Source organism: Nannospalax galili, unplaced genomic scaffold (genome assembly GCF_000622305.1).
Source record: "Nannospalax galili isolate Female #2095 unplaced genomic scaffold, S.galili_v1.0 scaffold1217, whole genome shotgun sequence".
NCBI lineage: Eukaryota > Metazoa > Chordata > Mammalia > Rodentia > Spalacidae > Nannospalax > Nannospalax galili.
The window spans coordinates 305,469-318,350 of NW_008339068.1; the positions used below are offsets into that span (position 1 = coordinate 305,469).

At 49.8% G+C, this 12,882-nt stretch overlaps 1 protein-coding gene across 1 annotated transcript; it reads right to left on the minus strand.

Moving 5' to 3' along the window:
• Positions 1-5,270: 5,270 nt before the first annotated feature.
• Atp6v0e2 (ATPase H+ transporting V0 subunit e2) lies at positions 5,271-12,172 on the minus strand. Its single transcript, XM_008833792.3, has 4 exons — positions 11,926-12,172; positions 9,847-9,894; positions 7,108-7,222; positions 5,271-6,649 (listed from the first exon to the last, which is right to left on the minus strand). The coding sequence occupies exons 1-3, from the start codon at positions 12,027-12,029 to the stop codon at positions 7,129-7,131; spliced, it is 246 nt and encodes an 81-aa protein (XP_008832014.1). The 5' UTR covers positions 12,030-12,172; the 3' UTR covers positions 5,271-6,649; positions 7,108-7,128.
• Positions 12,173-12,882: the final 710 nt, after the last annotated feature.

Sequence of the window (12,882 nt, forward strand, 5' to 3'; positions counted from 1 at the left end):
ACAGGGGGGGGTAAAGGGGGGCCCTTTTTCAAAAAAACCAAAAAAAAAAAAAAAAAAAAAAAGAGGTATCTATCATACAAAGTATGATTTTTGAAATCACATACACTGTGGAATGGCTGAATTAAGCTAATTAACATATGTATTGTCATACAACTGTCTTGTGGAGAGAAAGCTTAAAATCCACAGCCCACCAAATTCCTAGTATCTATTATGTTTTTAACTACAATCACCATGTTGTACACAGGCCTCTTGATTTTATTCCTTTTGTCTTAACTGAAATCCTGCATCTTTTGCCCAACAGCCTCCCGGGGAGTGACTTGTTAGTTAACCAGACTGTGGTCTGGATTCACACAGGACTTTGGTCATCAGCTCTCACTGGCTCTCACTGGCATTACAAGTCAGACAACACTGGGGTGGCGGCCAACTGTCTTTGTTCCTGGAAACCCAGAGTTTTATAAACAGTCACATCACACAGGCAGGAAGCTTTCAGAGACAACCACTCCCACAGAGTCTCACATCCAGGCCTCACAGTCCCAGTTACCAACAATTCTGTTTCTATGTGAAGCAAACATACTCTTATGCAGGCCAGGTGTCATGGCTTCCGCAGGGACAGGGAAGGCCCTTGACTCTCCCCAGGGTGAACCTGGGCCCACGGGTGCTCCCTTCATCAGCTGGACTGTACCAGATCTCTCATTGATGCCAAGGCAGGAAAAAGTTGCAGGAGCTTGTTGAGGAGGTCTGGAACAAGGGCATAATGTCGTAGAGCCTCTCAGCTCTTTGCCTTTTGGTCTTCTAAGCAGTGTCTGACTCGAAACAACGGCTCAGTACTCATCAGTCATCAGTCACCGTTGCTATTAAATTTCCTTGAAGGATGTTTCATGTAAGCTGTGATGCTTTCTGTAGAACCATCGCTGTTCCAGCTCAAAGCCATTTTCAAGGCTCAACATCTGCAGACCCTTCTTGGAGGTTTGCACCCTGTGCACACACTGTCGTCTGCTGGCCACATGTTAGGTGTGCAGTTTAAATTTACCTTGACAGTCTTTACTTTCTCAGTGGACTTGGTTTCTGGAGGGCACGCTCTCCATACCAGCTCTCCGCTTTGCCACTTGCTGTGGCTCAGGGATATCCTATCCTTAGCCACCTCCCCTTTGTAGAGATCTCTGCTCCAGGGACAGTCTGTGAGCATCTGTGTCAGGGCCTGGCATTTACCAATCTGTCTCCCATATCAGGAAGGGTCTTGTTTGAAATAGAACTATAAAAGTTGCCTTGGCACATAATGATCATGTCTGAATACCTGCACTGAGAGACAGGAGTAACCCTATCACAGTCTCCAGAAGCCCAAGACTGAATCCCTTGGACAGACCCTTCAAAACGGCCTTGGAATACCTGTTTTCCTCTGTTCCCCTCCTTGTCTCAAGCAGGAAGCTAGACAGGCAGATCCCACCTCAGATACTCAGATATGAGGCAGGCCATGCTCAGGGACATGGATCCTGCTTATTGCACAACCCAGGAGCTGTGCACTTTGTCTTCTAGGGCAGAGGAGAAGTGGTCCAAGTTCCACTCAAGCCCTAGTCCTCATATTCCTGCTGGGCCTGGTTCTTGAGCAAGTTGAGCCCACAGTTAATGACAAGTCTCTGATATCCCCAGCCTCCCCTCAGCACTTACTAAAAACTGCTCACAGCAGCAAATCCCTCCTATGTTTCTGATATCCATGGATGTAGCTCCAGCAATCCAGGAGTGTCACTTGAAAGTATCTGAATAGCATGCCTCTGAAATGTCCTCATGGAGAAAATAGGACCTCTCCCAGTCTCTGGGATAACAGAACCCTAACTCTCATTGCGGCCAGCTCACAGACACAGCTAGTAATCTCAGCACTGACTAACCATCTTTGTGTATGTGGTAGTGAGGATTGAACCGAGTCTTAAACAGACTCAGCAGGCACTATGCCTCTGTGCTCCATGCCCAGCCTTTGTTTTTTGAGACAGGGTCTCAGGATGCAGTCCAGGCTGGCCTTGTAGTCACCATCCTCCTGACTTTGCCACCTGAGTGCTAAAGTTCCTGAATGAAATCATTTTGTGGCTTCAATATCCAATTTTGTGTAGTTTTAAAAATTGTGGGGGGGGGGGGGGGGGGGGGGGGGCGTAAGTTGAGACAGGGTCTCCCTGCAGCCCCAGCTAGCCTGGACCTTCCCCGGGGGGGTGGGTGTGGCGTGCATGTGCCTAGATGCATGCTTCCATGGCACACAGTGGTGGTCAGAGGACCATGTGCACCATGTGGGTTCTGAAGACTGAACTCAGGTGTCAGACTTGGCAGCAAGCACCTTTACCCACTGAACCATCTCACCTGCCCAGTTTTATATAGTTTTGACCATGCTCTGCAGAGTCCCACCCTGAGCATGGAGGAAAGCCCCATGTGGAACACAATTCTTTGACAAGGGAATGAAAGACCTGATCTTTCCTACCAGAGTGCAAGTAATCAAGCACCCTCAGCCACCTGGTCTCCGTGCTTGACTGTGTCAGAGTCTATGGCAATATGGGGGTCTGAATCTCCTTTGGTGTTTAGCTATCTGCTTGAGACCGCATAGCTCTCCCCAAGTTCACACACAGCTAGAGGCCAGAGGGATCCCATGATAACACCTCATCTACAGAAAGGGCTTTGTGTGGGCCTTTCTATAACTACTTGCTTTAAACTGCCCAGTCACTGCCCTGTGCCCAACACTTACATTCCCCACCCTGGACCCCAGTAAAAGTAGGTGCCTAGGCCCATGCCTCTCGCTCTGTGGGTATGTACGTGGCCTAGTGTGCCATATGCCTTTGGAACCTATAAGTCTCAAAATCTTTGTTTCTACTGTGGTCTCTCATAAACCCGGAAGAATGTTCTCTGTCTTCACCATTCTAAATGAAACTAATGACTTCACAGAATAAAAGAACTGGACTGGAGAGCTGGCTCAGCGGTTAAGAGCACCGATTGCTCTTGCAGAGGACCCAGGTTTGATTCCCATCCCCCACATGGTGGCTGCGAACCGTCCTTAACTCCAGTTTCAGGGGAATCCAAAGCCCTCTTCTGACCTCCACTGCATTGCACAATATGGTGCACTCACATACATCTAGGCAATACATTTATACACATAAAAAATAAATAAATAAAATTTTTTAAAAAAGAACTAAGAAGAAAGCCACAGGCTTAAGGAGCTGCCAGCCTCAAGCAGGCCAGAGGGAACAGGAAGCAGCCCTCCATGTCTCCACCCACCAGGAAGAGGCTACCTCCAGGGAGTTCAATGAAATTCAGCCACCACCACACATATCCAGCAGTGTCTAAAGAAACTCCAAACATCCAGCACCAAGAAGCCAAAAGTTCAGGAAACAGCAACTGGGTTGGGGAAGCAGCCGTTTGCAGAGAATCCCTTTCCTGCTCCCCAACCCTGGGCTAAGAAGGATCTCAGGCACCCCAGATCTGAAGCCCTGATGACAGGCATGCAGCAGGCTGGGCCCAGCTGGGTTTCAGCAGTAGGAGCTGAAGACGGGTCTCCTAGGCCCAGGGCTGACACATGGAGGCCTGGTAGGTTGGCCCAGAGGTCTCTTCCTTCTGTAGCTCATCTGTCTAGGCCCAGCTTTAGCAGGCCACAGGCCCCACCTGGCCAGCTGTCACTTGAGTTTCTTGTCTCACCTGCCCACCTACTCTCGGCCCGCTACATCCTGACATTACCTGTCAGCAAAGCCGTTGATTTCTTGGGGTGGAGGGCTATGGGAGCATATGATACCCTGGGCCGTTTCTCTCCCCTTCAGCCCTCTCCATCTGGATTCTTTGGCACCCCGTTCAGTTGGTTCACCTCCTGTCTCTGGACATTCGACATTACAGACCTACCCACCCCCTACACTCTTCAAGTTCTATCCTGGGCACTTCTGACTCTGACCCATCCCAACTCCAGCCACTCCACATACTGCTTTTCCTGACTTTCCAGCCCAAATACTCACTGGTTATTCGAACTCAACAGGAAACAAAGGAAAATCACAGTGCATCACATCTCTCTCAAAGGCGATCCTGCCCTGTGCTCAGCACTGAGCTGTCCCTGGTGGACTGGGAATCAGGACCCTCCCTCACTTCTGGTCCCCTTTCAGAGCAGTCTGGGCTCACACATGCAGATCAGGCCCGGCTGACACGCCTTTATGTCCAGCTTTCACTGCTTTTCTGTCCTCACTACTGCCACCTGGCCTCTAACCACTGGATATCTGTCCAGTCTCTTGTCACCGTGGATCCTGCACGAAGAAGTCTAAAAATCAAGTTGGGGTCATGTCACTTCCCTGCTTTTCATGATTTCTTGTGCTGGTTGGTCTTGTCCACTTGTTGAGATTTAGTCAACCTAGGAGACCTGTCTCTGGGTCTGTCTGTGAGGGTGTTTCCAAAGAAGGGGAAAGACTTTCCACCTGGCCATCAAAGATAAAGGCAGCGTCCCCTGCCTGTCTGCCCTTCTTTCTGAGTGTGTGTTGACGGATGCTGCTACCATCTGACGTCAGGGTCTTTGGCTTTCCAATGCGGCCTGAACAACAGTGGCTCCCCAGGCCTCCAGCACCAGCTTAGGCCTGCTGAGGCACCCAGCTTTGTGAACTGAATAGCTACTGGATTCTCTGTTTCTTCAACATACAAGTAGCCATTGTTGGAGTACCCAGTTCATCATATAAGGCAGTCTAATAAATACTCCCCTCTCTATTGGTTCTATTCCCCTACAGAACCCTGCCAAGTTCAGGCCCCATTGCCCTCAAGATCAATCCAAGCCCCTCCACAGGTTCCAGGACCCCAAAGGTGGGTCCACCTTACTTTCCTCCCAGTTCCTCACCAGACCCTAACCTCTATGGAACAGACTCCAGCCCTCCCTTAAACAGGCCCTGGCTTGGAGCATCAAATAGACAGCAGGACAGATCTCATCCCCAGACAATCAGGCACAGGGAAGGCCATGCTTAGGGACATGGAACCTTCTTTATTGCATAGCCCAGGAGCTATGCACTCTGTCTTCTGAGGCAGAAGTCAGTGGTTGAGGTGCCGCTTGAATAAGCCTTCGTCTCCCTCCTAATTGGGCCTTGTTCTGGGCCAAGTGCAAGACAGACAGTGGGGTGCCCAGATTCTCCTCCATATCTCAAGAAAGTGTGGGAATCTTCCATATCCAAGCCCCAGAAGCACAATCCAGAGGGCGTTGGTGCCAGATCCCTTTTCTGTTCCCTAGATCCTAGTAAAGAAACAGAAAGCAAGTAGGTGGAAGCACAGCAGCGCCAGAGTTTGGCTACCAATCCACAATCTTGCATCAGCATTATTTATTAGGAATCGGGTTTTCAGTACAAGTCACACTCACCATGCCCTGCTTCACATAAAGGCTTCAGAGGTCAAGATGGGAAGGGATGGGGTACCCATGGAAGCCCCAATTTGAGCTCTGAGCAACCAGCAGGCCCAGAGCCCAGGAATCTGAGATGCAGTATATTCTACTGTTACTCCGAGAATGACCCCTACCAAGGAAGGAAAGCCTAATAGTCAATACAGAAGTGAGGCTGGCTTTTCTTCCCCTGGAGAGGTAACACAGACAACCACTGACCAGGAACCAAGGAAAGTGCATGAGCTCTGTCCCAACTAACTCTGGGAGGGCAGGCATGAGTGTGCTGTCCCCATTCACTCTCTCAGACAGGTGCAGCATGGGCTAAAGAGTCCCTGGGTTCCCCTAGGCTGACCCCTTATGGCCTGCCTTTCTCTGCCACTCACTGTCCCTGGCATAGAGCCAGACAAAGTTGGGGGACAGAGGACTGGCTAGTGCCAGCCTCAGAAACCAAGGAAGCACAGAGCCTGCAGCACCCTACAAACATCACCTCTGTCCGACCCCTGATCCTGGCTCCCATGTCTGCTGTGATGGTCTCTGGGCTTGCCCCACCCTAGCCCATACAGAGCATGGCCCTCTGGAAGGAATGGTCATGCCCAGAATGGCAGGCTCTGGGGAGGGGGTGAGCTTATTTGTAGAGGGAGAGAAAGGGAAGAGCATTCTGGGGACACCATCCCCCATGCTGTTGAGTGACTTCACTGCTACAAAGGATGCCAAACGTGGAGCTTTCAATGTTGACCCAAAGGACAGTATCAGTTTTGGATGTGACTGTTTCTCTATGACGTCAACATTTCCAGAAATGTCAGATTTAGAAGTGTATGAAAATTAAGGAATAATTCCAGCTCTGTGTGTGGCCTGATCCAGCATTTCACAAGGTGGAGACAGAGCTGAGAAGCTGCCCTGGGCTTAGAGAACTCTGAGCCATGTGCCTCTTCTCCATGAAGGCGCACGTCCTCTCTGGAATTGGGCTGAGTCCTGGCTTCTGATCCCTGGATGAAGACAGACCTGAGCAGGACCAGCACCTCAGTCTGGATCTGCCCAGGACTGCCAGGCATGGAGATTTATGGGCAGGCCAGCTCCCACTACAGCCTGACTGAGCGCAGGGCTTTCCAAGATGGAGGCCCCCCGACAGCTGGAAAGTCAGGGTGAGCTGAAACCGGGCCAGCCCTGGGGGTGTGAATCCCATAGGGCCTGCAGGAGAGACCATGGAGGGGCTGGACTGTTGAGTGGGACCAAGGGGGATGAAGGGTCACCAGGAACATCAAGGCAGGGCCATCCGGAGCAGGACACCTGAAAAGTACATGTCATTAAGGGTCACCACCTGACAGTGGACATGCCCCTCCCCCCTTGCCCGGGCCTTGAAGAGCTTCCTCAGTCTACTCCTGCCCCTGCCTCAAGCACTCAGCTGACCCTCACCTATCGCTGTCTAAGCTGGTGTCTTGCTTCCCCTCCCCGCACCTCACTCAGAACAGATATGTCTCACCTACCACCCCACCCATGACCTGGCAATCCTAAGGCTAACACTGTACCTTTGGACCTCAGGTAAGCTCCGTGCGTACAGGACTAGGGATTTGTCTTCATCTCTCCTGGTGGCTAGCATGGTCTTTTGTTGCCTTTGCTAAACAAATGGATTCCTGAGCCCATTCTGCGATGGCCCTTTTTCCTTCTTCCCCAACACAGGCCCCTCAGGTCCTCCTCAGTCAGTCTCTCCCTTCAATTCATCCTCAGTCAGTCTCTCCCCTCAGTACCTGGAGCCAGGAGCTGGCTGGTCACTCCCACAGGAAGCGCACATACCAGATGGTCTCATTCTTCAGCTGAGGTCCAAACAGGGGATTCAGCTGGGCCAGGATGGCGATGAGCCAGCTGACAAAGACAGCAGAGTGAGAGTCCCTAGGCACAGAAGGGACCCACCCCATGTGCAAGGGAGACTTGGGCACTCTCTCTACTAAGGAGCATGCAGGTAGCAAGGCCTGTGTCGTCAGAAATGAGGTAGCCACTCACAGTCTAGGCAGGAATAGGGAATTGGTTCTGGATTTGTGAATTTTGATGTAGGTTGATCTGATTTTCTGTAGGTCTGTAAGGTCTCTGAGCTATGGCTGGATCAAGGAGGGAGTGTCCCGGGGCCTTTAGGAGTCACTCTCAGTACTGCTGCAAACGCCTCTGCTCTGGGCACCCTAATCTCCATGTGCCTAGGCAGGCCTGAAGAGGCACGGAAGAATTACTGTTTTGTTTCTAGAAGAGGGTGGGATGCTGGGGATAGAACTCAGGGCCTCATACATCCTAGGTAAGTGAGCTACACCCTGCCTAGCATCCCCTCCTTTCAGGGGCTACCCCAGGACTAATGTAGCTAGTGAACAGAAAGCCTTGGGCCCGGCTGCTGCTGAGCCACCTGCCTTCAGGAGGGCGAGGTCCCCAGGGACCTCACTGCATCCTACTACAGCAGCTGCATGTCTGGGTGGTAGTCTGGTTCCATCCTCATGACAAACCTTCCCACTCTCTTTTCCCACAGCAGGAGCTCTACAGCCTTTGAAAGCGCCATATCTGTCCATCCAACTTCCCCCACTACAGTTATGAGGCCCACTTCACATCAGCTGCATCAGACTGTAACAGTTCCTAGAGAGAACTTCTAGGTGTTGCATTTTCTTTTCTTTCTTTTCTTTTTTTTTTTTTTTTTTTTTTTTTTTTTTTAGACAGGGTCTCCCTGTAGCCCCAGCTGTCCTGGAACTCACTATGTAGACCAGGCTGGCCTCAAACTCACAAAGATCCTCCTGCCTCTGCCTCCCAAGTGCTGGGATTAAAGTCTTGCGCCACCACACCCGGCCTGCATTTTCTTTTTAACTATGTACATCCACCTGGTGGCCTGCTTGCTGCTTTCCACACACTGGTTCAGTGTTTGTAATCATCTCCCATCCTGCCAGTTCTCTGTTTCCTCTACCCTCCCAGCCATCTCCTTTGTGTCCTGGTCTCTGAGCCATTAAATCCCAGCCCCTCTGAAGTTCTCCCAAGGGCAGAGGAAGGTATTCAGTCAGGTCCTGAAGGACCAAGAGATAATGTTAGAGAAAGGCCTTAAAGATGCTCTGTCAGGAAGAATTTTTAAAAAGTCACATCTCTCTGTAGGTAAGGTAACACCAAAGGGTCATCCTTATTTTTAACAAACTATTTTTTTGGTAATAGGCAATGATAAATATTAAATGTTATATAAGGTAAATGAGAGAACAAATGAATAGATATTTCATTAATTAATCAAATAAAGCAGATTTTAATTATAGTAACAGGCACCAACTATGAAATAATCAACTTAATCCTTTAAATGTAGGATTTGTTCTGTATATTTTGAAAAATTTGGCAATCCTGGGATATAAACCACTTGTTTTTATTTATATAAGTTGTCCTCCCTTTGCTGGGCGTAGTAGTGCACGCCTTTAATCCCAGTACTTGGGAGGCAGAGGCAGGTGGATCTTTGTGAGTTCAAGGCCAGCCTGGTCTACATAGTGAGTTCCAGGACAGCTGGGGCTACAAGGAGATCGTCCTCTTTTTTTTTTTTTTTTTTTTTTTTTTTTTAAAAAAAAAAAAAAAAAAAAAAAAAGAAAGAAAGAAACAAGTTGTCCTCCCTTTTAAAAAACATTTAATTAATTAATTAATTAATTAACTACTCATCCTTCTATCCCCATCTCTCAGGTGATGTGATTACAGCAATGTACCCCCACACCAGCTTGAACAGTTGTTTTTAAAAGAATTTGTTTCATTCTAAAGAGTCAGCATCGCCTCACTTCACCTGTCTTCTTGTTTTTTTTTTTTTTAATTTTAAGCCCCGTTGGGGCTGGAGAGATGGCTCAGTGGTTAATAGCACTAGCTGTTCTTGCAAGAGACCCTGGTTCAAATCCCAGCACCCACACGGTGTCTAACAATTGTCCATAACTCCAGTTACAGGGGATCCAATGCCCTCTTCTGTCCTCAAAAAGAAATTTTAAAGCCCCTACATATGCCAAGCTTAACCCATAAAAATATTATATTAGGTACAGGAAGATGGGAGACTTCACAGGCTTAATTAACAATGAGAAAGGCTGCCCCCAAACCAAGAATTGACTCCCTCACACTGTCCAGGTACTTGTGTCCCTTGAATTGTTTTTTCTGTTTCCCAGGATGCCTCTCTCAGATTTGAAGATGGATGCTGTCCCCTGGTGGCTCTGCCCTAGTTGTGTTTCAATTACCAGGGCACTAATTAGAAATATGGATGCCCTGACTTTCCAGTGACTTGCTGAGTCTAGAGTGGAGCCAAAGTGTGTTTGAACATTCATTCTGGAGGATTCTCATGCCAGTCAGGAACAGACATCATTGAGCTGTCCCAACTCATGCATCTCACAGGCGAGAAAACTTAGCTGGAGGCATCAGTCACAAAGCTCATGCCACTGCCACATGGGAGACAGAGCCAGACCCAGAGATGGAGATGGTGACAGCCCCCAGGTCCTGGGGAGGGCAGTACTCACAAGAGGTAACAGCAGACAGCAGTGGCTACCAGCATGGTGATGATCACTCTGCAGCAGGAGAAAGAAGCCACAGGTCAGGATGGATGGGAGCAGCAGCCAGGGTCAGACAGAGCTCCTGGTGTCAGCCTTTCTGATGCCACCTCACGGGAGGCTGTGGTCCACTCAGAACAAGAATTACAGGGTGAGAATAGGAACAAGCTCATTCACATCCAAACTATGTTACAAACCCTTTCGCTTTTCCATCACTCAACACTTCCCCATCTTAACATGGACATGCTGGAAAAGGCTTTGTATAAGCTCCATTTGTGACAGCCCATAGAATGGCCTCTGGAACTCAAAATTCACCCAGCAAAGTCAAAGAAAACAACAGACCAAAAGAAAGGGCAAGAAGCAAGGAGGCAGAGCCATTTCTGAAGCTGAGTTGTTATTAAAACAACAACAACCACCACCACAACAACAACAGACTTTGTAACTACTCAGAGAAAATCAAGGTAGATGTTTACAACAGAGCTGGAGAGATGTCAGTCAATTAAACAATAAGAAACTCACCATGATTTTCAGGAGAGGTCACACTAAAGTGATTTACAAAGTAAAGGTTAGGACCTTGGAGCCCAGCAGATTTAAATCTTTCTTTTAAATTTTAGATTTTTTTTTTTTGTCTTTTTGAGACAGGGTCTCCCTGTAGCCCCAGCTGTCCTGGAACTCACTATGTAGACCAGGCTGGACTTGAACTCACAGAGATCCACCTGCCTCTGCCTCCCAAGTGCTGGGACTACAGGCATGCGCCACCACGCCCGGCTAGATTTGTTTTTATTGTCTATTTATTTATGTATTTATTCATTTTGTTTCGGGTTTTTGAGACAAGAGTCTCCTTGTAGCCTCAGCTGGCTTGGAACTTGCTATGTAGACTAGGCTGGCCATGATCTCACAGAGATCTGCCTGCCTCTACTTCCCAAGTACAGGGATCAAAGGCATGGGCCACCATACTGGGCTAGATTTATTGTTTAATATTTTATTATTTTTAAATTTTATATGTATGAATGTGTTGCCTGCATGTATGTAAGTGCACCCAAGTTGTGCAATACCCACAGAGATCAGAAGAGTGTGTCACATCCCCTGGAACTGGAGTTATGGATGGTTGTTAGCCGCCATGTGGGTGCTGGGGACCAAACCCAGGTCCTCTGCAAGAGCAGCCAGTGCTCTTAACCACTGAGCCATCTCTCCAGCCCTGATTTATTTTTATTTTGATATGTATGTATACATGTACGTGGGGGGGTGCCTGCAAAAGCAGGAAGAGGGGTCAGATTCCTGGAGCGGGAGTCACAGGTGGTTGAGAGTTGCTTGACCTGAGTCTTCCGGAAAAGCATTATGTGCTCTAACAGTTAAGACATCTCTCCAGCCTCCATCACATTTGCAAGAACAAAGGCAACATCCCTCTGCACAAGCCTCCAGCAAGAGCTAACCCTAATCCAAGGCAGTGCCAAGCATTTCAGAGATTAGTAATGAATCCCTTCTTTCAACATCACTAGGCAGCTTGGTAGGAAGAGCTGGGACAATGGGCTTGTGGGTAAAGTGTTAGGACATCACAATTGAGGGTAGCAGGATGCAGGGACTGGTGAAGAGTACAGAAATCCACTAGGCAACCTTCCAAAAGTGAAAGCAGCGCAAATCATCCAATATACACAGCATGCCGGGCTCCGGCAAGGGCATTATTTCTGGTAAAACTCACAGCGGCCTTATAACGCGGGAGTGACCACTGTCCCCATTTTTCTCATTGAGGAAACTGAGGCCTGACATTTGCTCAAGGTCGCACAGTTGGTAAGGACTGGAGAATCTGCATCAGTGCCCGTCTGTGACCGGGGCGGGGCAGGGGGGAAAGGTGACACTTGATGTACAAACGTCACCAGGGCCTCCTGCCTGTTTCCAGGCTGCTGCGGCCCAGGTGCGGAGATCTGAAAAGAGGCGTCATGGAGAGCGCTCCCTGTGTGGACCAGAGCTGCAGGGAAACAAGCCCGCGCCCGGGCCAGGCAGGTCAGGGGTAGGGTCCGCAGGAAGCGAGGGCCTGCGCGCCTTCCTTACCCGCGGTTGGGTCCTTTGGGCACAAACCACGGCCCGGCGATGCCGATGAGGCCCCAGAACGTGGTGAAGATGATGACCGGGAGGGCAAAGGAGTGCGCTGTCATGGCTGGGCGCGGGATGCTCAGGGAAGATGCTAGGCTGGACCTCGGATGCTGGAAGCAGGTGCACGGCTGTCAGTGGGCGGCGAGCATGCGCAGCGGTACCCGAGGCGCCTGGGCCCGACCCAGCCGATCTGCGCACGCGCATCTCTTAACCCCGCGGGCCTGGAACTCCGCCAGTCCTATAAGCAGCTGTCACGCAGGGCCGGGGAGCAGACCTTCCGAGGAATCTCTATTTGATTGGCTGGATGGGGATGTGCGTCGCTGGTGGCTCCCGGGTTGGGTTTGCACTCTTCTTTCTTATGCTCACGCAGAAGTGGTCCCCTGCGGGTCGCACCTGCGCCAGGGTACGATGTGCCAACGGCTTGAGACCCACGTCCTCCGCGCTCCCGGGGCGGCTGGTCACGAGGAGGGTTGGGTAGGAGGAGACCTGGCCCAGAGCAGGGGAACCGCGGGGGAGCCCAGGAGCTGCGCCTGGACTTGGGGAGCTCAGGGCGTTGCCAAGTGGGCCTGAGAGTCCAGGCTTGGCGGTCCATCTTCGACCCACTACTGCGCCCTCTGCTGCCATCAGTCTGTAGATGGGGATGGGGGGTGGCGGTGCTAGTTTTGACCCTTCACTCCTTGCGTAAACAGCTGCAGGTTGCTTAAGTATAAAACTGGCGTGGCATTGAAGGTAATTGCAGTAAGCATGTGGAAAGCGCCTAGCAGCACATTGAGCGTGTCGTAAGGTACCTTGGATTCTGATGACCTCCTTGGGTGTTTTTTTTTTTTTTTTTTTTTTATTTTTACCCCTTCTTTTTGGGGGGGCATTTAATTTTTTTGTTCTTACCTTTTTTGAGAGAGCCTTTTTATAGAAAAC